The sequence below is a fragment of the Arabidopsis thaliana genome, chromosome 2 (assembly GCF_000001735.4).
Source record: "Arabidopsis thaliana chromosome 2, partial sequence".
Lineage (NCBI taxonomy): Eukaryota > Viridiplantae > Streptophyta > Magnoliopsida > Brassicales > Brassicaceae > Arabidopsis > Arabidopsis thaliana.
Genome location: NC_003071.7, coordinates 14,256,727 through 14,277,551, shown reverse-complemented (window position 1 = coordinate 14,277,551; position 20,825 = coordinate 14,256,727). Strand labels below are relative to the sequence as shown.

The window sequence follows — 20,825 nt, the reverse complement described above, 5'->3', positions numbered from 1 at the left end:
TTACCAATAGTCCAGACATGAACAAGAACCATTTTGAAAATGGTGAAACCGGAGCTTATCCCTAACAGTGATCTGTCTATTGGACACAATAGAAATATACTTGAAAGCAGAATGACAATCCTCACAGATCCGTAGATTCTTCACAATTGTAATGGCTACATCTACAGTTTTCAACAAACCGAATGCTACAGCAAGCTTCTCGCTGTGGTATCTAAGTGCGAACTCCTTTTCCTCTTCCTCAACTTGGTGCATAACTTCTTCAGAAACCGGTGCATACCCTATTTCCTTACACCGGCTTATCAAAGTTTCCAGATACCGATAAATTTCTCCAGTCTCTTGATGAGACTCATCACCCATACTGAACATATATGTCTTATTTTCCACTTCAATTACGCTATAGCCAACCTGTTTTCTAAGGTTATTCCTCATCATTCCATCTCTTATGTGTGATACTTCATCTGTTTTGCCACTCAAGGCATAGATATTTGAGAGCATGACATGATGACCGGGATTATCTGGCTCAAGGGCTATGAGACGCTTGGCAATTTCTACACCGAGATCATAGTTCCTGTGCATCTTGCATGCTCCAAGCATCGCTGTCCACAATGCTGGAGCAGTTGCTTTCCCTGTAGCATCAAGCTGATGTATGAATTTATAAGCTTCGTCAAGAAATCCAGCCCGCCCAAGCATATCTACCATACAAACATGATGTTCCACTCCTGGGATCAATCTATAGCTCTTGGTCATTCTCTTGTAGACTGAACGTCCTTCCTCAACGAGTCCAGCATGAGCGCAAGCCGATAAAACAGCTACAAATGTTACGTTATTTGGGATTGGACCGCAATCATCCTCCATTTTATTAAACAGCTCTACAGCTTGTTGGCCATATCCATGAGTACCATAAGCAGAGATCATTGCCGTCCAAGCAGCCACATTAGTTTCCTTCATCTTGTCAAAGACTTCCCGGGCTTTTCCAACGTCACCGCACCTAGAATACAAGTTAATCAACGCAGTACCAAGTTTAACATTCAGGTCAAGACCCTCACTGATAATGTACTGATGCACCCAAGATCCTAAACTTACCGCACCAGTTTGGGCACAAGCCGAGAGAAGGCTCACAAACGTCGCTGAATCCGGCTCAAACCCTGATTCTCGCATCTGATAAAACACCTGAATTGCTTCATCCGCCAACCCATTTTGCTCAAATCCAGAAACCAACGAATTCCACGCCACAATAGACTTCTCAGGCATTCTATCGAACACTTGGCGTGCACCTTCCATATCGCCACACTTTGAATAAAACGTCACCAAAGCAGCCTGAACGTAAGTATCCAATCCAAACCCAGAAACCACTGCATGACAATGAACACCTTTTCCGATTCTCAAGGCAGAGAGATCGGCGCAAGACTTGATAACAGAGGTGAAAGTGTAGTTACTCGGAGAGACGTTTGAAGATAACATACGACGGTAATAAGCAACGCAATGCAAAGGTAAACGCAACTTAGAAGTCGATTTGATAACTGAATTGAAGAGGAAGTCATCGGGAAGGGGAACGGAGAGGAAGAGAAGATGAGTATAGGCGATGGCTCGAGCGGAACAAGCTAAAGTAATGAGCTTTGTCAAGAGACTCCGGCTACGACCATAACCCGTGACAATGAGGTGAGCATGAACTTGTTGAAGTTGCTTTACACGAGGACCTGCTCGAACTATGGCTTCGTAAGCAGCAGAATTTGCCGCCACTTTTGTTGTCATTGAAACTTGTAAAATTCATGGGGAAATACGTTATTTATATGAAAATCGAAAGCTTCTAGACCGGTCGGTCTGGTTCGGTACCACATGATCTTGTCCGGTAAAGCTGAAAGGCTACAACGTTTAATGTAACACCTATTGAATTAGATAGACAATCAATGATGCGTACTATTACTGTTTAGACACTAACACTAACAATATAAATAGGTGTGTTCAGAAACGGCTAAAGGTTAATCATCCCACCGGTAATGCTGTTAAGAAGCTACCAAAGGCTAAGTGCATCCAAAAACTAAAAGCTACAAGGCTAAAGCATGAATAGGTGCTAATGAAGGAAATGGCTAAATTAAAGATCGCAAAAGACTCCCACAACATAGAGTCATAGACTGTACTTAACCGAGAAAAGCCAAAGCCTCCTAGAACATAAAACATTTATACGTGAATTTCTTTACATTTAAACGTGAATAAGTATCCTATACTACTATTTTGGAATTACATCATAGGTTTTAACGTTGAGAAGTGTAACAAATTATCTTAAAATGCCATCCAACAAAATGTAATCATAATCTTGCGGATCAATGGATTATCAAACGGGTTTTCAAATATTTGTTAAATGATTATTGAGAAAGATTGTAATAAAATCAAATATTTAGTTAAATCTTCTAACGATGGAACGTCTACGAACACAATATCTGATACTTGAATAGAAACAAAATCTTTGGCATCAATAATCTTCTATTACCACGAATCTTAAAGAACAATTTAAAAATTTTGGTATCAAAATCAATATTCTCGACAAATCAAATATTTAAAATGTATAATTCTTAAAGATTTTGCTGAATTTTTGATACTGGATATTGAAATAAACTTTTAAAAAATAAGAAATTGTTCCTTTGAGTCTGACTTACTTAAAATAGAATATAATTATATGTGATTACTTAAACAAATAACGGAACCAAAATTACAAATTAATCGGGGTTTTTTCATCGGACCTAAGACTTATGAGTTTCTCTTCATTGACTTTTGTTTGGAGAAATTATATTTATCATTGACCTTGTCATTGACTTTTTAATCAGATACCATAAAAAGCATATAACGATAAACTCAATCACTCTTTCTTTTTTTCCAATTTAAGAAAATAGATAGTTTGAACACTTCTAATGTGCTATTTTTTTTATTTTTTTTTGCAATTATACAGAAAGAAACAGCGATTGCTCACAATCACTACTTAGAACAATTACGAAAGACAACCGTTTTTATTCGTTTTTGGATTTGGTAGATTACAAATTATTATATATTATAATAAAGCGTTTAATGTATTATATTCGTGTTGAATTTATCAACGAGAAATATCTAAAACTTCTAAATTACTACAAAAATCAAGAAACTGTCTAAAATCATAATGTATAAAAGAATACAGAAAGGTTTAGAAAAATGGTCATTATGCTATAAATTTAGAGCTTTTAGTAACTAGAAGAAAGCCATAAATAAAGTAAGATTGTTTAATATTGTAGGTTTTTAGGTTTGAAGTTAGTGTTAGTCCAAAAAGGTGTAGTGAAGTAGGGGGTACACACAATACGGAATGTACCTTTGAATTTTCGGGATACATGTTATTCGATGTCATGTCAATGATAAATAGATATGTAATCTCTCCAAAAAAATAATTGTAAATGAAGGGGAAACTCATAACTCCGATGAAGGACCGATTAATTTATACTTTGTGTTCCGTTATATAAATAAAAATTCTGATTTTTTTTTAGAGGTATGCGACACTTTCCAGTGTCTATTTAAGTAATAACATATTTTATTTTAAGTAAAAGGAACGATATTTTTTTAAAGTCCACTTCAATATACAATATCAATATCGATGATTTGCTAAGAGATCATTATGAAAAGAACGACATCCTTATATGAGAAGTCCACTTCAATATCCAATACAAATACCATAAAAAGCATATAAAGATAAACTCAACAATGATCAGTCGTTACTTTTTTCCATGTTAAGAAAGTAGTTTCAACACTTCTAATGTGCTATTGTTTTTGCAATTATACATAAAGAAAACAGCGATTTGCTCACCATCACTACTTTAAACAATTACGAAAGACAACCATTTTATCTGTTTCTGGATTTGGTATTTTACAAATTCTTATAATAAATCGTGTACTGTATTAGTGTATTATATTCGTGGTGAATTTATCAACTTTATCCATTTCATGACTCACATGTAGCAATATCTTAATATATTTTTTCCGACTCGAAAGTTACAAATACCATTTTTTCCGAAGCAGATACGAGTCAGCTAATAGGGCGAGGTATGAGTGCTAGGCTGCTAGCTATGGAGGAGATTAATTATTTTATTTGGTTGTATAGTTTTCAACTAATATAAATTCCATTAAACTAAAGAATTAGGAAAAAGAAAAGAAAAAACAATGGCCTCCTCTTTATAACCTTACCTTATAATTCCACCTGAATTTCTTTGATGCGAACCAAGACGAACCAGCTAAAAAACATATAATTTGGTTATAGCAAGAAGAAGAAGATGAAGATGAAGACAGTTCTTGTAATCATAAACTGTATATTCTTGGCCATTGGAAACTGTGGAGGCCCTCTAATGATGCGTCTCTACTTCCAAAATGGTGGCGAAAGGATCTGGTTTCCAAGCTTCCTTCAAACCGTTGGTTGTCCACTCATTTTCTTCCCTCTTCTCTTATCTTTCCTCCGCCGTCGTCGTTGCCTTGAAGAACAAGAAACGACTCCATTTTTCCTCATGAAACCTCCTCTCTTTATCGCCGCTATCGTTGTTGGTTTGCTCGTGGGATTTGACAATTACCTCTACTCTTACGGGTTAGCTTATATCCCTGTTTCTACTGCGTCTTTGATCATCTCCGCGCAATTAGGCTTCACTGCTCTCTTTGCATTTTTTATGGTGAAGCAAAAGTTCACACCTTTCACTATAAACGCTATCGTTTTGCTCACTGGTGGTGCCGTAGTCCTTGCCCTTAACTCTGATAGTGACAAGCTTGCAAACGAGACACACAAGGAATATGTTGTTGGGTTCATCATGACTCTTGGTGCAGCTCTTCTCTATGGGTTTATATTGCCACTTGTCGAGCTTTCTTACAAGAAATCTGGTCAGCGAATCACGTATACGCTCGCGCTCGAGTTCCAGATGGTCTTATGCTTTGCTGCCACTTGTGTCTGCCTCGTGGGGATGCTAGCCGCTGGCGATTTCAAGGTAAAACATGCTTTGTTTATTTTCAAGAATAGGGTTTGAGAATCAATAATTGGGATCTTTGACTTTCTTGATCCAAAAGCAAGATAAAGATTTCATTTTTAAGCCTTTTAAACCAAGAGGGTACCTCTGGATTGTTTATGGAACCCTAAAAGGAAGATGTTTGAATTTTGTTTGGGAAGAAAGAGTATGCTTTTTCTAATCAAGAATAGGGTTTGAGAATCAATAATTGGGATCTTTGACTTTCTTGATCCAAAAGCAAGATAAAGATTTCATTTTTAAGCCTTTTAAACCAAGAGGGTACCTCTGGATTGTTTATGGAACCCTAAAAGGAAGATGTTTGAATTTTGTTTGGGAAGAAAGAGTATGCTTTTTCTAATCAAGAATTGGGATCTTTGAATTTCTTGATAGGATAATGTTTCATTTGGCAGGTGATAGCAGGAGAAGCAAGAGATTTTAAGCTTGGAGAGTCTTTGTACTATGTGGTGATTGTGTTCACGGCCATAATCTGGCAAGCATTTTTTGTGGGAGCTATTGGGTTGATCTTCTGTGCATCGTCTCTGGTCTCTGGAATTATGGTCAGTGCTCTGCTTCCGGTGACGGTGATCTTGGCCGTCATTTGCTTCCAGGAGAAGTTTCAGGCGGGGAAAGGTGTCGCTTTGGCTCTCTCCCTCTGGGGATCAGTCTCTTATTTCTATGGACAGGTTAAATCCGAGGAGAAGACTAAGGCTCAGGATACACAACTGTCTCAGCTTCCAGTTACTGATTATGTAGCTTAAAAGCACATAACATGTTACAATTTATTTTTGTTAATGATGTCTGTAAAATCTATGAGCTGTGAGGTGCTCATTGAATCAAAGACTTGATCTGAAATCTTTTAAGCAAATGTCCATCCATTATATGGAACAATGTCATTGTTTATTTCATTTGACGAACTGGTCCAGTATTACACTTCACACGTTTTATCTTTAATACAGAGGTTACTGAAATGTAAAAGAAACTAATACTAGAAAGCCATTGACGATGGGCAGCTACGAGATGTCGAGATCTCAGTTCCTTGTACTGTTTTTCAACCATTCTAAATACTTGTCGCTCCCACCAGTGATGGGCAACGCAATTACTTCTGGCACACTAAAGGTAACAAGTAAACCATATTTATTAACTTAGCTTGTGTGATTGCTAAAGAAAAGGCAAGACACTCGCATTACTCATGTTTTTATATGCAGAATACGTCATAGAACAATGCTTACTCGTATTCGTGATTTGCATTGACATGCTCGGTTAGAGGTTCTAGAAGGGATTGCCTTGTTTTGATTATCAGGAGCTCCTCTGAATCACTCTGAACCTGAAGCCAAAGGGTTTGATTATGTGCAATATATTCAGAGATCAGCTAGCAAAATAGCTCAGTTTCAAGATGAACAATGTTCCAAGCAAAATATTTATGTTTAGAAGGAGGGTTAATCGGTGTTCAAAAAAAAAAAAAAAGTAGGAGGGTTAATGATCATTTGTAATATTTATGAGATCTTATGAGTTTTTCTAGGGGTTCCTAAAAGCTCAGAGATCTTTGTTCAACTATTATCAATGGTAGTCCTCGAGATAGGATTGAGATCAAAATATACTGAAGAATGATGAATGATGTGCATCTATTGTTCCGTACTTACCTTCCCCTCCCACTCGTACACCGATTCAATGCCTGCATCCAAATTCCAAGCAAACAAACATAAACATCTTCTAGTGACAGAACTAGTAGTATTCAATATCACAAAACAAAACATGCCAGCAAACAAAGTAGTAAGTTCTATATTCAATATCATAAAGCATGAACAGATCACGAAATTGCTAGAATTAGCTTCCAGTTCTTTCTTGAATTAACTTCATTCTTTTTCTGAATAGCAAAAACATTCTGACCAAAAAGTGATTACGCTAGCAGATAAGGTTCTACAAAATCTCGACCGCAGAAACCCAATTAGACGATAGAATCTGTTTACTCAAGTTACTGAAATTCAGACTGGAAACAAAGAAGTAAGAGGCTAACACAAGAAAAGGAAAGTACCAGGCACAATGTTCACACACGCTGCAAGCTTTTCCTGGACAATGCTGTTAGCCAACTTCTTCCCTGCCAACGAAACAAATAGTAAAAATAAAAGATTAAGAACTCGCAGAACATCATCTACCACTGAGAGAGAAATTGATCCGAATATAAAAAATAAGAGAGCCATTAGTGACATCTCGATCAGTAAATACTCTAGCAAGTATACAACTAAATAGGTGATTCGATCAGTTTCTTAAACTTAATGAATACAAGTTCACAAGGAGTTTCCTTAAGCTACTCCTCCAGGTTCCAAATTTGCCTACAAAGGTCTCAACCAGTAAAATCTTGGATACGGCAACAGAAGAACTAGTACTAAGGAAGTCATAGAGTCATTGGAAAGAGAAGTCTAAGCTAATAGAGATATATATACAGGTATCCAAAAAAGGGAAAATCTTTCATGTTCAAAACCGATAAGAGGAAACCAAAGCTCCATAGTTGTTATCATTTTCTCACCATCCAGAAAAATGTGACTACTGTCAAAGGACAATGCCCAGGTTCCTAAAAACACAAGAAATTGAGAATTAAAGCAAACACGAAACCTGCTTCTCTGTTAGGAACAGTGACATAGACAACAATGCTGGGCACAGTTTTGCTGCTCTCCTCCATTCTGATCGACGAAGAAAAAGCCTTACTGCTAAACTTAGACCTATAAATTTCCAATTCATGAGCTTTATTAACAAAACTGAACAAAAAGAATCGACGTTTATTCGAAAATACTAACCTTAAGAGAGGAACAACAGAGAAAGACTGTGCACAACCCGATTTGAAGGGAGATGAAGAAGAAAGAGAAGAGATTGAGAGAGTTGACAGAACGCAAAACGCTCCGACGATCGGAAAACTCCGTCGAGATCCGATTACCGCCGATAATCTAGTGGTGAGAGACGAAGCCATCACTGTGTATCTCAGCCGTCTCTAAATGTTTCTGGAAGCTGCGAAATGTCCTTTAACTGTAATAATGTAATAGTTTAGGGGTCTAAAACGAAATTGCATAATAATAATAAAATTTTATCTGAAGAAGCCCACAGTGACGAGAGGAGGAAAATCGTAAATTTGAGGAAGCTTGGAATCGTTTGTTTGCTCTGGAGAATGTGGTGTTCCGATTGGGGAGACAGCCATGGCTTCGATTTTTTCGATTTCGAGGATTACAAGGTAAACAAACAAAAAAACAAAAATTTGATAATTGTTTGGTTTTGAATTTGTTAAAGTTTTGGTTTTTGTGAATTGGGTGTTGCAGGATCACTATAAAGTTCTGGAATTGAACTGTGACGCTTCTGATGATGAGATTCGTTCCAGCTTTATCCGTCTTGCTCTGGTTCCTTCTCTTTTCCACTTCATTTTCCCACTAATTTGTGACAGTCTCTGAGTGTGAGTTCTTCAGTGATGATTGTGTTGGAGTTGTGTTGCAGAAATGGCATCCGGACAAATTTAAAGAAGAGGATTCTGCTACGTCTAGGTTTCAAGAAATCAACGAGGCTTATCAAGGTTTTGCTTCTCTTTCATCGTGTAGATGTAGTTGTGTTTGTTTGTTGAGCTAGGCTTTGAAGTAGTAGTAAGCTTAGAATGTGAATTTGTTTCATTGGTCTTCTTCTAACTATGTAATGCAGAATGTATTATTGAAGGAAAGAAGTTTACTAGTTTAGGGGAAAGGAATCTGTTTTCATTTAGCCATTGATTCTGTGGACTTTAGCAATAAAGAATTTGATCTTGTAACTGAACAGTGTTGAGCGACCCAATTGCAAGGCAGGAGTACGATAAGAAAAGGATGCGTCGTATCTATGAGCACAACACGGTAGACGAAAGTTATTAATTTCATTCGAGAGAGAAACTACTTCCAAAGCTTTTGAGTTTGATAAATCCCTGTGTATCTTCTGTTGCAGGAACTATTGAATGAGTACAAGGAGCTCATATTGACTTGCAATGGCCTTGGGGTGAAGCATTATCTTTGGTAATTGCTTAACTAAGATTAGGTGATATGTATAGATTATACGATGAATTAGCATATTTAGCAGGGTTGAGTTTAGGAACATCAGCATTTAAGCAGGGTTATGTTTTGAGAGCATCAATTAGAACGAATCAGGTTTTAGTTTCTCTGCTTCCACAAAAAACATTTTGTCGTCTCCTTAGCAACCATTATATCAGTTTTCAACTTTATCTGAACATTGATGTCGAAGATAATCGGTTTCGTTTGCATTACCAGAAAACTTCATGTTGGAAAGACAGAATTAGTGTAGTTGGTTTAATCCCTAATGATGAATGAACTGTGTCACACCACACTACTACAAGCGAGTTCTCTAACCCTTGAAATGGGTTTGTAATCTTCACCCAAGAGAAAATCTAACTACTCTACATAATCTCCGCTGAAAAAACACTAATGGGCCTAAAAACAAAATTAGATTTGAATTCGGAATGCAAAAGAAAAACTAATGGGCCTAAAACCCTTGAGAGTTTGCTAGAATTGGGGGGTTTTGGAAAAATGTAGAAAAAGAGAATCCAAGTGAAAAAGAAATCAGAGCGAGAGAAGAAGAGAAGAAAGGTTCTAGGTCTTGTTTGCTTTCCCCTCCTGCTAATCGACCAAGCGAATAATCTCCAGCTAACCACCGATGAAGCGAACAATCAACGAAGTCGTCGGATCTACCTCCGTCAATACTCTCGATTCCTCCATTGCTAAGAAGCCTGTCTTCCTCACCAAAAAACAGCGGGAAGAGTTAGCCCTAAAACGCCGCCAGGATCAAATCTCCGAGCAACGTGTCCGTCGTGAGCAACTTGGTCGCCCCGAGCCCGAGACGGAAGATGTCTCCAATGGAGATACCAATCGGGATAAGGATCGAGATAGAGATCGGGACCGAGACCGAGAACGTGACCGAGATAGGGAGAGAGATAGAGGGCGAGATCGAGACCGCGATAGGGATAGAGACAGGGATAGGGATAGAGAGCGAGAGAGAGACCGTGAGCGTGACCGTCGTGAACGAGATCGTGAACCGGATCGGAGAAATAGAGAAAAGGAGAGGGAAGAGGAGGTTAAGGCTAGGGAGAAGGCGCGTGTTGAGAAATTAGTTGAGAGAGAGAAGGAGAAGGAACTTGACGCCATTAAAGAGCAGTATCTTGGAGGTAAGAAGCCGAAGAAGAGAGTCATTAGGCCAAGCGAGAAGTTTCGTTTCTCTTTTGATTGGGAAAACACTGAGGATACTTCTAGGGATATGAACGTTCTTTACCAAAACCCTCATGAAGCTCAGCTTCTCTTTGGGAGAGGGTTTCGTGCTGGTATGGACCGTCGTGAGCAGAAGAAACAAGCGGCTAAGCATGAGAAAGAGATGCGAGACGAGATTCGTAAGAAAGATGGTATTGTAGAGAAACCAGAGGAAGCTGCTGCTCAGAGAGTGAGAGAAGAAGCTGCTGATACTTATGACTCGTTTGATATGAGGGTTGACAGGCATTGGAGTGATAAGAGATTAGAGGAGATGACTGAAAGGGATTGGCGTATTTTCAGAGAAGATTTCAATATCTCTTACAAGGGTTCGAGGATTCCTCGTCCGATGAGGAGCTGGGAAGAGAGTAAGCTTACTTCTGAGCTTTTGAAAGCTGTGGAGAGAGCTGGATACAAGAAACCTTCTCCTATTCAAATGGCAGCTATACCACTTGGACTGCAACAGCGTGATGTTATCGGCATTGCAGAGACTGGTTCTGGTAAGACTGCTGCTTTTGTTTTACCCATGTTAGCTTACATCTCTAGATTGCCACCGATGAGCGAAGAGAATGAGACTGAGGGGCCTTATGCTGTTGTTATGGCCCCTACTAGAGAGCTTGCTCAGCAGATTGAGGAGGAAACTGTTAAGTTTGCGCATTATCTAGGGTTTAGGGTGACTTCTATTGTGGGTGGTCAGTCGATTGAGGAACAGGGGTTGAAGATAACACAAGGGTGTGAGATTGTGATTGCTACTCCGGGTCGTCTGATTGATTGCCTTGAGAGGCGTTATGCGGTGTTGAACCAGTGTAACTATGTGGTTCTTGATGAGGCAGATCGGATGATTGACATGGGTTTCGAGCCACAGGTTGCAGGTGTGTTAGATGCGATGCCTTCAAGTAATTTGAAACCTGAGAACGAAGAAGAAGAGCTTGATGAAAAGAAGATTTATAGAACTACATATATGTTTAGTGCTACAATGCCTCCTGGGGTAGAGCGGCTAGCTCGGAAGTACTTGAGGAACCCGGTTGTTGTCACCATTGGTACTGCTGGAAAGACTACGGATTTGATTTCGCAACATGTTATTATGATGAAAGAATCAGAGAAATTCTTCAGATTGCAGAAACTGCTCGATGAGCTCGGCGAGAAGACTGCCATTGTGTTTGTTAACACAAAGAAAAATTGTGACTCGATTGCTAAGAATCTGGATAAGGCAGGGTACCGTGTCACGACCTTGCACGGTGGGAAATCACAAGAGCAGAGAGAAATCAGCTTAGAAGGATTCAGAGCAAAGAGATACAACGTTCTTGTTGCAACAGATGTTGTAGGACGTGGAATTGATATTCCGGATGTGGCTCATGTCATAAACTACGACATGCCTAAACATATAGAGATGTACACACATCGTATCGGACGTACAGGACGTGCTGGGAAAAGTGGTGTTGCGACTTCGTTCTTGACACTTCATGATACCGAAGTCTTCTATGATCTGAAGCAGATGCTTGTTCAGAGCAACAGTGCGGTGCCTCCTGAGCTGGCGAGACATGAAGCGTCCAGATTCAAACCAGGTACGGTTCCTGATAGACCCCCAAGACATAGTGACACTGTCTATATAAATTGAGTCGATAGGCTCTCTGGATTTGTTCTTAACTTTCCCAGTGACGTTTACCTTTTGGGATTGATCTCATGCGTGTGCTTAGTCGCATGTTTTATCTTTAAGATTCGTAGTTTGATAGTGAAGGAAGCAGTAGCAAGTGTAATAGTTGAAACTTGAGTACCTTTTTAAAACGATTTAGTACTGGTCTTGTTCAAGAAAAGTATCTTTGATTCTCTGCCTAATTTTTCCACATATATATCTCCTCTTTGTGTTTTAAATTGAAAATTGATGCTCGAGACGATGCTAAGCAAGAGACAACAATGCAATTTGGTTATGTGGAAAATGACTTCGCGAACTCGACCTTTCCTTTATCCTAAAACACTAAGAGAATGTGAAATATTCTTTTGTAATATCTAATGCCCCGTGGTGGATTTGTCTACAACTACTATGTTGCATTGTTATATGTGGGTTTGTAACAAATAACTCAACTACTTTTACTTATAATGAGAGCAGGATTCTTTATTAACACTTAAAACATATAAAAACCACATGAAACCATAAAAAACAACACCGGTATACTTAAAAAACAAAAACACATGAAACCAAAACACCGAGACAACAACAAAAAAACAGAAACAACACCAATCACTTGTTTGACGATTACATAAAGAAAATAAGAATCTCTCTGCAGAGCCTCCATAGCTAGTGAGGTCCTATGGACTTGGAGGAAGAGGAGCTGAATCCATTGTTTCGGAACGAGAAAGCACACAAAAATGAAGCTTAGATTCAGAACGATCCCAATACATTCCAATCACATCGCCAACCTGCAAACCTCTTCTGTCGACAAAGCACTTACGCCATCCGCTGACGAGAACAAAGCTTGAAGATTTGGCCCATTTCTTAAGAGCCAGATTGTGCACAGAGTCAGTGTCGTGATCATACACCTCGACTGCTAATCCAGAGTCTTCTTTGACCATCATTTGATCATCCAAAGGGAGATATCTCAGAATGTGGATGTCTACAAAGCTCGCCTTTAGAACAAGACGGTATAGGTTGCCAATACTGCTTTTGGTCATTGCCATCTTCAAGGTCCATGGGTCAGCGACGGTGAGGAGAGTTAGTTCTGTCGAGACGTAGTACTTCTCCTCTTCTTTTCTTGCTCTCTTCGACATAGTCCTCATCCACGCCAGGTTTATTGCTTCTTCGGACGTTGGTTTATTGTAAGCAACATTGGGATCATGTGGCCATGTTTTGTCATAGAAACACAGATCCAGGGAGACCAAACTCTCTTCAGCGTTTTCTGGTGACTCCGTGTCCAACAAGCAATGAGTATTTGAGACTGAGTTGGGAGCCATATCCAAGACTGAAGCAAAGTGAAAAACCTGACCAAAGGATCAAAACTCTTTTCTTTAGTCATATATTTTTTTTAGTAAATAAATGGTTTCTGAAAAGCGTTTCTTAAATTTTACATTTACAAATATTTTCATATTTTATGACTAAAAAAAAAAAATCAGATCGATATGAAATAATTTAAGAATATGTCCAGAACATCTATATTGATTCAAATATTAGGGATTCTCCTGTATATCTGGCCAAGATCGCTAGTGGTTAGTACCTTTTTGATGATCCACGGATCCTTGAAGAGTGTTAGTTCTGTTGAGACACCGTACCATTCGTCCTCTGCCTTTTCTTGATACGAGAGATTCCTCATTCGTGCAATCTTTCTTTCTACTTGTGTTAATTTGTAGTCTCTTGGTATGCAAGAAATATTGAGAACTTCGTCAGAGTTCATCTTCCTCTTATTAGGGTTTTCACAAGACGACAAAGAAAGAGTTGTGGAGACCAAACTCTTTTTAGAGTTTTCCGATGACTCGTCGTGGAACAAGTATTGAGTCTTCGACGCAGAAAAGGGAGGAGGCATCTTCATTGCCGAGGATTGGAGGTCTTGGGGTAATTTTTGCAGATTTTGGATCATTCTCGTTCGATTCTCAAGATGTCGTCGAGAGTTTCTTTATCTTAGACTCAAGTTCAGAGAGCTAAGGGAACGTAGATATATAAATAATTTAGTAGCCACCTTTGCCTTAACTTTTTCAGGTATTTTCCTGTTTAAAAAAGGAAATCCATTTGTTATAGAAAAAAGGAAAATGATTTATGTGAAAACTGAATATTACCTTTGTAGTTATTTTTATTCTGCGTTTGAACTATGAAGCTGTTAATTTTCCATTTCTTAGGGTTTGGGTTTCCTATGAAGATGAGTGTGCGTCTTAGACTTTTGGTGCCAACTATCTCTATTTGCGTGAATCAATGTTCAGATTTAATATGGTTTGTGTTATCATAAGAATTTTATTTCAATATAGATGGTCATTACTATGACAAGAGATATTCAACCTACATGGGCTAGCGAAGCCCACAACATAGCCCAATACAGCTAGTTTTCTTTTTAAAATGCAGTCATGCAGATATGTGTTCAATAAGTTCTGTTTTGTTTTAATGTGAACAAAGAGGGAGGATCGGAGCTTTTTCAACTTATAAGATTTTAAGTTGAATTTGTGAATTAATTGTGGTAAAGATCATTGCAAGAGTGATGAGGACCTACATGAGCATAGATCGTGTTCCGGACAAATCTGCCCGATTCAGAAATCAGAATCCTCATTGGTTAGGCGGACATATCACATATGTAAACGACTTTATCCATGACTAAGCTAGTGTAGGCGTGTAGCCACACAAAAAACTTAAGAATATTGTGGGGTTATTTTTGTAGTATTCATTACCATTTCCAAGAAGTATAGCTACCGATGATTTGTTCACTAGTATAGTGGCCGCTATTGTGTTGTCGTGGCCATGGATATTGACTTGGTAACTAATTTTGTAGCTGGTCACAACATAAAGTTTTGTAACAATTCATATACGTAACATGAATTGTCTCATAAACATACAATACCAATAGAGACTGTGGAAATGCCACCCTCACAAACTGTATATACAGATATGAACTGTTCTATAACTTGCTACATAAAGTACTAGTAAACCAATTGAACCCAAGCACAAGTTACTCCAAAACAATATACAAGTTACTCCGTAACTCAATCTCAGCAAGACGACATTTGCGCAGCTTCTCAAGACTGATGCAACCGTGTGGCTCCACTAAAGCTCTTTTATTGAATCTCATAAAATTCTCTTGTATATGTTCCCTTGTTTTTATACCTTTTTGGCAAAGTAGCAATTATATTTATAGGTCTAACTTCTTGTACGCCCCAACTTTCATTCCTTACTGATATTTACAATTTAGCAACAACAAAAAAAATAAACACAAACAAATATCGATCAAAGCGTTCTGACTAGATCATGTGGTTTAGATCAAAATTAAAGCACTATCGTAACTAAACATACGTAATTTATTATAGTATTACAATGTGTTCATCTAATTGAATAGATGGCATACTAAGTAAAAAAGATGAATGCAACAATCAATGTATATACATAATTCAATAAATACTTAATTAAAAGATATAAATACAAATATAACACTAGGTCAAAGTTGGCCAATAAGAATAATTCTTTTGTGGCAATCATATAGACTACGGCATGGTCTTATGCTATTGGTGTGAGATTGGAGTTGATTTGTTCGTGCGAAGTTTGCTCTGACTATAATATTCAATGTTGACCACATATTATGTAAGCCCATACGTCATCTAGGTCTTTAAATCAATATCTTATATGACACACTTTTAGATTCCCCATTCGGTCAAATGTTTTATTAATTTAGAAAGTAAGTTTATATTGTTTCAGGTTATGTTTTTGTTTGTTAAATATTGTGCTTTTTCTTCAACCACAAGTTTATATGATTGAAAAATAATTCATCAACATCATGCATGTAATGACAATATTTTTTTTGTTTTTGTGTTTCTGATAAGGCGCAATGACAATATTCAACCCCATAAAAAAATCCCTCAACCATTTTTAAAATGGCACGAATCGTCCAAATTGCTTATAATAGAAATATTAGATTAGAATCCACAGTCAGATCCCACATATTATTATTAAAGAGATTCATCGCATATTCCATTCCAGTTGTTTTATGATGACTTGTGCAGAGTGTATTCCGTAAAACTATATATGTAGCGAATAGAAACAGAGTTTGTCCTTTAATTTTGAATATTCATCCTAATTAACCATGAACTTTTATATATTACATAAAACAATTTAAAAACACACTCAACTGTATTGGATGACATAAGCGACTTTTAATTAGCAAAAATATTATGCTATTTTATTTATGTGATTTATACAGTACGTTGTTTATTAAAATAAAATGATTGTGCAAAACACATATGTATCTATATATATATATATATATATATATATAAAGACATTAAAGTCAAATGATAGAAAATACATTATTTACCTAAATAATTGGTGTTTACATGTTTATATATATTAAAGTGTTTCTTTGATTATATGTTTGTCATTTGCTCATTTACCTAAATAATTAGATATTCATCATGGTCATTTAGGTAAATTAATTTTTTGGTGAGTCATTTAGGTAAATTATTAACCCTTTAATGTTCAGGATGAAAATAATTATTTAAATCCACCACATATATAATAAATAATTAATTTTAACTTAAAATGTTGACCGTAATTAACACAAGACTTGGATCATAATTAATGAATTTTGTATAAGACAGTCGTTTTTTTTTTCGTCTTTTGAGACACGCAATCGATTTTGGGTTAACACAAACCATTAATACAACTACATAGTGGGTCGGTCGATGCAGTCCGTAATGTAACGTTTGTTAAGGAAAATTAAAGAGATGAATACAAAGAATTGTTTTTAAGGAACAAAAAAGTGTGTGTAATGTTTATGACCAAAATATCCTCTAGGTTAGACAAACTCTCTATAATATTGGTCAACAAATACATGCGTGTGCGTCTATATATAACATAGATGCAGAGAATAGACATCTTTGCTGGTTCTTTGGCTTGTACCCAAACCCATCTTTGACTTCAAAAATAAAATAAAAATAATCATAATTGACATCATCGGATAATGCATAGCGGGAAGAGACCTCTATCACCAGAATCAATGGCCGGAAATAGAGAAGAGAAAAAAGAGTTGTGTTGTTGCTCAACTTTGTCGGAATCTGATGTGTCTGATTTTGTCTCTGAACTCACTGGTCAACCCATCCCATCATCCATTGATGATCAATCTTCGTCGCTTACTCTTCAAGGTAATTTCATCAGATCCTTTTTCCAATAATTTTAATTGCTATACTTTATAACTCGAGTGATTGTCTTTTCCATTGGTGATTCTCTTTACACATAGGAATGATTTAATCTTGGATTTTGCAATTGGTAATCCTTTAGTGGCTGCAGCATGGCCTTGATCAAATAGAGATATAATTTCATGTATGGCCACAATGCATTAGTTCAATTTACTATATGATTTTTTTAATGAATGTTCATGGTTAGATTTTCTTGAAAAAACCTGTCGGCTTTATTGGTTGGACAAAATTGATCATATTTGGCTTTCGGACAAATATGATTGGCAAGGCTTGGTTGCAATGGTCGTATTTTGGTTGAGATAACTAGCCAGAGAGAGTTTTAGGATTGTAACATGGGGAAAACGTATTTAAAATGATCAAACTTAATTTATATCCTAATTATATCATTGGTGTGATACATAAGTATATATATAGTTAATTACCAATTACGAGAGAGAGGAATGTATAAATGTAGGTTTGGCCTAATATATAGATTTCATAAGTAGATGTAGAAGAGGGGAATAAAAGTTGATGTAGAATGATCATATCATATGATTCAAACGCCCTTTAATAATCTTTACGAAATGCCTCTACACCGATAGTATACGTTATATTCATAGACATGCACGTCACATTTAAGTCACCATTTTCATGACAAGAGTGAACTTACAATTTTCATCATTTTTCTACAGAAAAAAGTAACTCGAGGCAACGAAACTACAGAGGCGTGAGGCAAAGACCGTGGGGAAAATGGGCGGCTGAGATTCGTGACCCGAACAAGGCAGCTCGTGTGTGGCTTGGGACGTTCGACACTGCAGAAGAAGCCGCCTTAGCGTATGATAAAGCTGCATTTGAGTTTAGAGGTCACAAGGCCAAGCTTAACTTCCCCGAGCATATTCGTGTCAACCCTACTCAACTCTATCCATCGCCCGCTACTTCCCATGATCGCATTATCGTGACACCACCTAGTCCACCTCCACCAATTGCTCCTGACATACTTCTTGATCAATATGGCCACTTTCAATCTCGAAGTAGTGATTCCAGTGCCAACTTGTCCATGAATATGCTGTCTTCTTCGTCTTCATCTTTGAATCATCAAGGGCTAAGACCAAATTTGGAGGATGGTGAAAACGTGAAGAACATTAGTATCCACAAACGACGAAAATAACATGTTAATGGCATAAATATCTCTTCGTCCAAGTTATCAAACGCATTGACCTCCGGCTTTGATCATTTTAGGCGCTTAATCTCTTTACGACTTCATTTTGGTAGTCTTTAAAGAGTCTATGGAGTGGATTTAGCTAGGAATCAGGCCTTATGGATGAAAAATATATAAATTTTGAACATGACTATGCAAGAATGGGATGAAGACTACTTAGCTTGGAAAACGTCCTGATAGGTCATGACGACTATATCCACAGAAGATGACCGACGGAGACAACAACATGCCTCACCTGATCGACCGATCAAATGAGATAATGTGTTGACCGGACCGGTCGGATCAGGTTGGGTCGAGTATATCAGGTAGAAAAAAGCTCGTACATGGTGCTTTATGTCTTTCCACTCCGAAGTAGCTTGCTAGTTTATCCTTTTGTATCACGTACGAAAGAGATAAAAAAAAAAGTTCAAAAACAAATATAGAGGGTATACACATGATGAGGGTGTTCGAGTTTCCAAAACATAAGCTAAATTTTTTTAAATATGTACTTACATTTATATCTGTCTTATTATCCAATGCTCATATATTTTTCAACGCGTTGAATGATGAAATGGTTGGTAAATAAAAATGAAACTAAACTAGGTAACAGTCTGCATATGAAACGATTAAAAAACGATTCAAGTAAAATTATTATAAATAAATTATTATATAGGATACACATATCGACTGCTAGTGTATAAAACAAAACATGTAGTAAAAGTTTTTTTGTTCTATTCAAATTTGCGATTATTTCATATAAGTGTATCTTTCACCAGTTAAATAACTGAATGGAGAAAAAGGTTCAACATTATGAAAAATTATTCATGAAAATTATTATCTGTGAAAATATGTTTTATGTTTTTAAAAATCAAATTCACATCTTGTGTGTTTTATTGAGTAATCAGAACCATTTAACCTGTTTTTTGCAAAAAAAAAAAAAAATCACGTAATTTGATGGACAAATCCACAAAGAATCGCGATCACAAAATTAAAATCAGAACTAATATGCCTCTTAGATGATTACATGTGGACACTATCAAATCTACACTATTTATGTTAAATGCTATGTATCATCAAAACATAATAATTTACGTATAGATTCATTAAACAATAATAGTATATGATATCATAAATTGCTATTGTTTTATATAGTGTTTCTCAATTAATCATAATAAATAATATAGGTATGAAATCTAAACATTTTAATACCAAAATCATTTGTATGTATTGACCTCATAAAAGAGGATAAAAACTATCCTAATATATTAAACCCAATTTAGAACACAAATTACCATCATAACTCACAAATCACAACAAACAAAATACAAAAAGAAAAAAGAAAGAAAAAATATAGAGATGAACTCAAAGAAAACAGGCTTCTTTTAATCTTGTTCCTTGTATCACCCTTCTGTGAGTTCTTCACTCATACAAATATATTATAATTCATTTACTCATATATCAGTGTGTTAATATGTATAACAATGAAACACACACATATATAATTTATATTTATGTTCTAATGACTATAACATATAGGTGATACCCTGATTTTTAATGGATTTTTAAAAGTAAAAGAACGAATACTATTTAATGTTGATTCAATATCAAGTGCTATTTGCTGTGGTGTAAAATATGAAAATTTTAGATTCATTTTTTTCAAATGAATTAATTTATCTAGGAATTTTCAATTTGTTAGTTTCTTTATTGTGAGCTTAAAGATTTCTTAAAAACAGTAATCAAGTAATCAACACAAACAAAAATTGCGGTTTTAGTTTCAGATCAGAATCAATTGAATTGGCAAAGCAGCCATATTTTTTTATTGGATTATAAATCGATTTTTGGTTTTTAGGATATATAAAACTAATGTTAACAAAAAAATTGTACGGTTTTTCATATCAGTTTGTTATGCTTAACTAGGCGGTTCAAATACATTTGGTTTATCCAAATTGAACACTTACAACTTTTTAAAAATTATTATCTAGTATTGTTTTCTTTTGGATAATCTATTTGAAGGTATGACGATGACAGAAAGCAAAAGATGTCACAAAGACTCAGATTGCAAAAACAAAGTACCATGTGCAATTCCTGTTGCCTGTCTATATGGCGGTTGCGTTTGTACATTAAAGCAGTCTTTCTCTGCTTGTAAACTTATGTGTGCACAGCAGGGAAAAAACACTATAAACCGTTTTGATTCTGATCATTGTGTTTGCGGCGTTAAGTAAGAAAACAAACATGTTGTAATATAACAAGAGAATTTGCAAAACTTGAATAAAAAGTATAATTTAAATTTGTTTACTTTTCTTTTATAATAACAATTCTTTCTATTCAGAATCAAACAAAAGCTACAAAGAATAATTGTAAAGCAGCGCATTACAAAAGTCTTTACACTAGAGGATGAAAATAAGTAGTATTGTTTACTACCCAAGAAAAGATGAACATTGTATTGTATAGTAACAATCTAATTAAGGTTGCTATGGAAACTTTATATATCTGTATCTTTATGTTTGTACTGTA

The 20,825-nt window shown here is 36.3% G+C and overlaps 7 protein-coding genes and 1 pseudogene across 12 annotated transcripts; 5 read left to right on the top strand and 3 right to left on the bottom strand.

Annotated features, from left to right (window-relative positions):
- AT2G33760 (Pentatricopeptide repeat (PPR) superfamily protein) lies at positions 1-1,752 on the bottom strand (the record flags this gene model as incomplete). Its single annotated transcript, NM_128935.1, has 1 exon — positions 1-1,752. One exon carries the CDS (start codon positions 1,750-1,752, stop codon positions 1-3), a length of 1,752 nt encoding a protein of 583 aa, NP_180932.1.
- A 2,342-nt stretch (positions 1,753-4,094) lies between these two features.
- Positions 4,095-5,878, top strand: PUP2 (purine permease 2; the record flags this gene model as incomplete). 2 transcript variants are annotated; one of them, NM_128934.3, is made up of 2 exons in its annotated part: positions 4,095-5,015; positions 5,411-5,758. In NM_128934.3, exons 1-2 carry the CDS (start codon positions 4,287-4,289, stop codon positions 5,756-5,758), a joined length of 1,077 nt encoding a protein of 358 aa, NP_180931.2. In that variant the 5' UTR covers positions 4,095-4,286. The 2 variants fall into 2 exon arrangements, with proteins under 2 accessions (NP_180931.2, NP_973592.1); NM_201863.2 differs by having other exon boundaries at positions 4,100-4,982; positions 5,411-5,878.
- On the bottom strand, positions 5,829-8,091 carry CUTA (Nitrogen regulatory PII-like, alpha/beta). Of its 2 annotated transcripts, NM_128933.4 has the most exons (6): positions 7,793-8,091; positions 7,611-7,717; positions 7,033-7,095; positions 6,641-6,672; positions 6,230-6,324; positions 5,829-6,110 (listed from the first exon to the last, which is right to left on the bottom strand). In NM_128933.4, the coding sequence occupies exons 1-6, from the start codon at positions 7,960-7,962 to the stop codon at positions 6,029-6,031; spliced, it is 549 nt and encodes a 182-aa protein (NP_180930.1). In that variant the 5' UTR covers positions 7,963-8,091; the 3' UTR covers positions 5,829-6,028. The 2 variants fall into 2 exon arrangements, with proteins under 2 accessions (NP_180930.1, NP_850217.1); NM_179886.1 differs by having other exon boundaries at positions 5,878-6,324; positions 7,793-7,971.
- AT2G33735 (Chaperone DnaJ-domain superfamily protein) lies at positions 7,936-9,283 on the top strand. 2 transcript variants are annotated; one of them, NM_001336468.1, is made up of 6 exons: positions 7,936-7,945; positions 8,087-8,220; positions 8,306-8,383; positions 8,478-8,553; positions 8,790-8,860; positions 8,949-9,283. In NM_001336468.1, the coding sequence occupies exons 2-6, from the start codon at positions 8,158-8,160 to the stop codon at positions 9,018-9,020; spliced, it is 360 nt and encodes a 119-aa protein (NP_001325042.1). In that variant the 5' UTR covers positions 7,936-7,945; positions 8,087-8,157; the 3' UTR covers positions 9,021-9,283. The 2 variants fall into 2 exon arrangements, with proteins under 2 accessions (NP_001325042.1, NP_565770.1); NM_128932.2 differs by lacking the exon at positions 7,936-7,945 and having other exon boundaries at positions 8,063-8,220.
- Positions 9,284-9,548: 265 nt separating this feature from the next.
- On the top strand, positions 9,549-12,271 carry AT2G33730 (P-loop containing nucleoside triphosphate hydrolases superfamily protein). The gene has a single exon (NM_128931.3). It carries the CDS (start codon positions 9,672-9,674, stop codon positions 11,871-11,873), a length of 2,202 nt encoding a protein of 733 aa, NP_180929.1. The 5' UTR covers positions 9,549-9,671; the 3' UTR covers positions 11,874-12,271.
- A 78-nt stretch (positions 12,272-12,349) lies between these two features.
- Positions 12,350-13,820, bottom strand: AT2G33720 (AP2/B3-like transcriptional factor family protein). The gene is made up of 2 exons (NM_128930.2): positions 13,465-13,820; positions 12,350-13,231 (listed from the first exon to the last, which is right to left on the bottom strand). The coding sequence occupies exons 1-2, from the start codon at positions 13,774-13,776 to the stop codon at positions 12,563-12,565; spliced, it is 981 nt and encodes a 326-aa protein (NP_180928.1). The 5' UTR covers positions 13,777-13,820; the 3' UTR covers positions 12,350-12,562.
- Positions 13,821-16,647: 2,827 nt separating this feature from the next.
- On the top strand, positions 16,648-19,043 carry AT2G33710 (Integrase-type DNA-binding superfamily protein). 2 transcript variants are annotated; one of them, NM_001202740.1, is made up of 3 exons: positions 16,813-17,080; positions 17,806-18,245; positions 18,513-18,743. In NM_001202740.1, the coding sequence occupies exons 1-3, from the start codon at positions 16,900-16,902 to the stop codon at positions 18,585-18,587; spliced, it is 696 nt and encodes a 231-aa protein (NP_001189669.1). In that variant the 5' UTR covers positions 16,813-16,899; the 3' UTR covers positions 18,588-18,743. The 2 variants fall into 2 exon arrangements, with proteins under 2 accessions (NP_180927.1, NP_001189669.1); NM_128929.3 differs by having other exon boundaries at positions 16,648-17,080; positions 17,806-19,043.
- Positions 19,044-20,293: 1,250 nt separating this feature from the next.
- Positions 20,294-20,533, top strand: AT2G33707 (annotated as a pseudogene). Its single transcript has one exon.
- Positions 20,534-20,825: the final 292 nt, after the last annotated feature.

Bases quoted from the DNA above. Each gene is read 5' to 3' on its own strand.
- CUTA (NM_128933.4), bottom strand. From the start codon at position 7,962: ATGGCTTCGTCTCTCACCACTAGATTATCGGCGGTAATCGGATCTCGA. The intron at 7,096-7,610 runs GTTTCGTGTTTG...TTTCGTTGGCAG, and splicing joins TGTTCCTAACAGAGAAGCAG to GGAAGAAGTTGGCTAACAGC. The intron at 6,325-6,640 runs GTAAGTACGGAA...CTTTGGCTTCAG, and splicing joins TGTACGAGTGGGAGGGGAAG to GTTCAGAGTGATTCAGAGGA.
- AT2G33735 (NM_001336468.1), top strand. From the start codon at position 8,158: ATGTGGTGTTCCGATTGGGGAGACAGCCATGGCTTCGATTTTTTCGAT. The intron at 8,384-8,477 runs GTTCCTTCTCTT...GTTGTGTTGCAG, and splicing joins GCTTTATCCGTCTTGCTCTG to AAATGGCATCCGGACAAATT. The intron at 8,554-8,789 runs GTTTTGCTTCTC...GTAACTGAACAG, and splicing joins AATCAACGAGGCTTATCAAG to TGTTGAGCGACCCAATTGCA.
- AT2G33730 (NM_128931.3), top strand. From the start codon at position 9,672: ATGAAGCGAACAATCAACGAAGTCGTCGGATCTACCTCCGTCAATACT.
- AT2G33720 (NM_128930.2), bottom strand. From the start codon at position 13,776: ATGAAGATGCCTCCTCCCTTTTCTGCGTCGAAGACTCAATACTTGTTC. The intron at 13,232-13,464 runs GTACTAACCACT...TCCTTTGGTCAG, and splicing joins ATCCGTGGATCATCAAAAAG to GTTTTTCACTTTGCTTCAGT.
- AT2G33710 (NM_001202740.1), top strand. From the start codon at position 16,900: ATGCATAGCGGGAAGAGACCTCTATCACCAGAATCAATGGCCGGAAAT. The intron at 17,081-17,805 runs GTAATTTCATCA...ATTTTTCTACAG, and splicing joins TTCGTCGCTTACTCTTCAAG to AAAAAAGTAACTCGAGGCAA. The intron at 18,246-18,512 runs GTGAAGAACATT...ACGTCCTGATAG, and splicing joins ATTTGGAGGATGGTGAAAAC to GTCATGACGACTATATCCAC.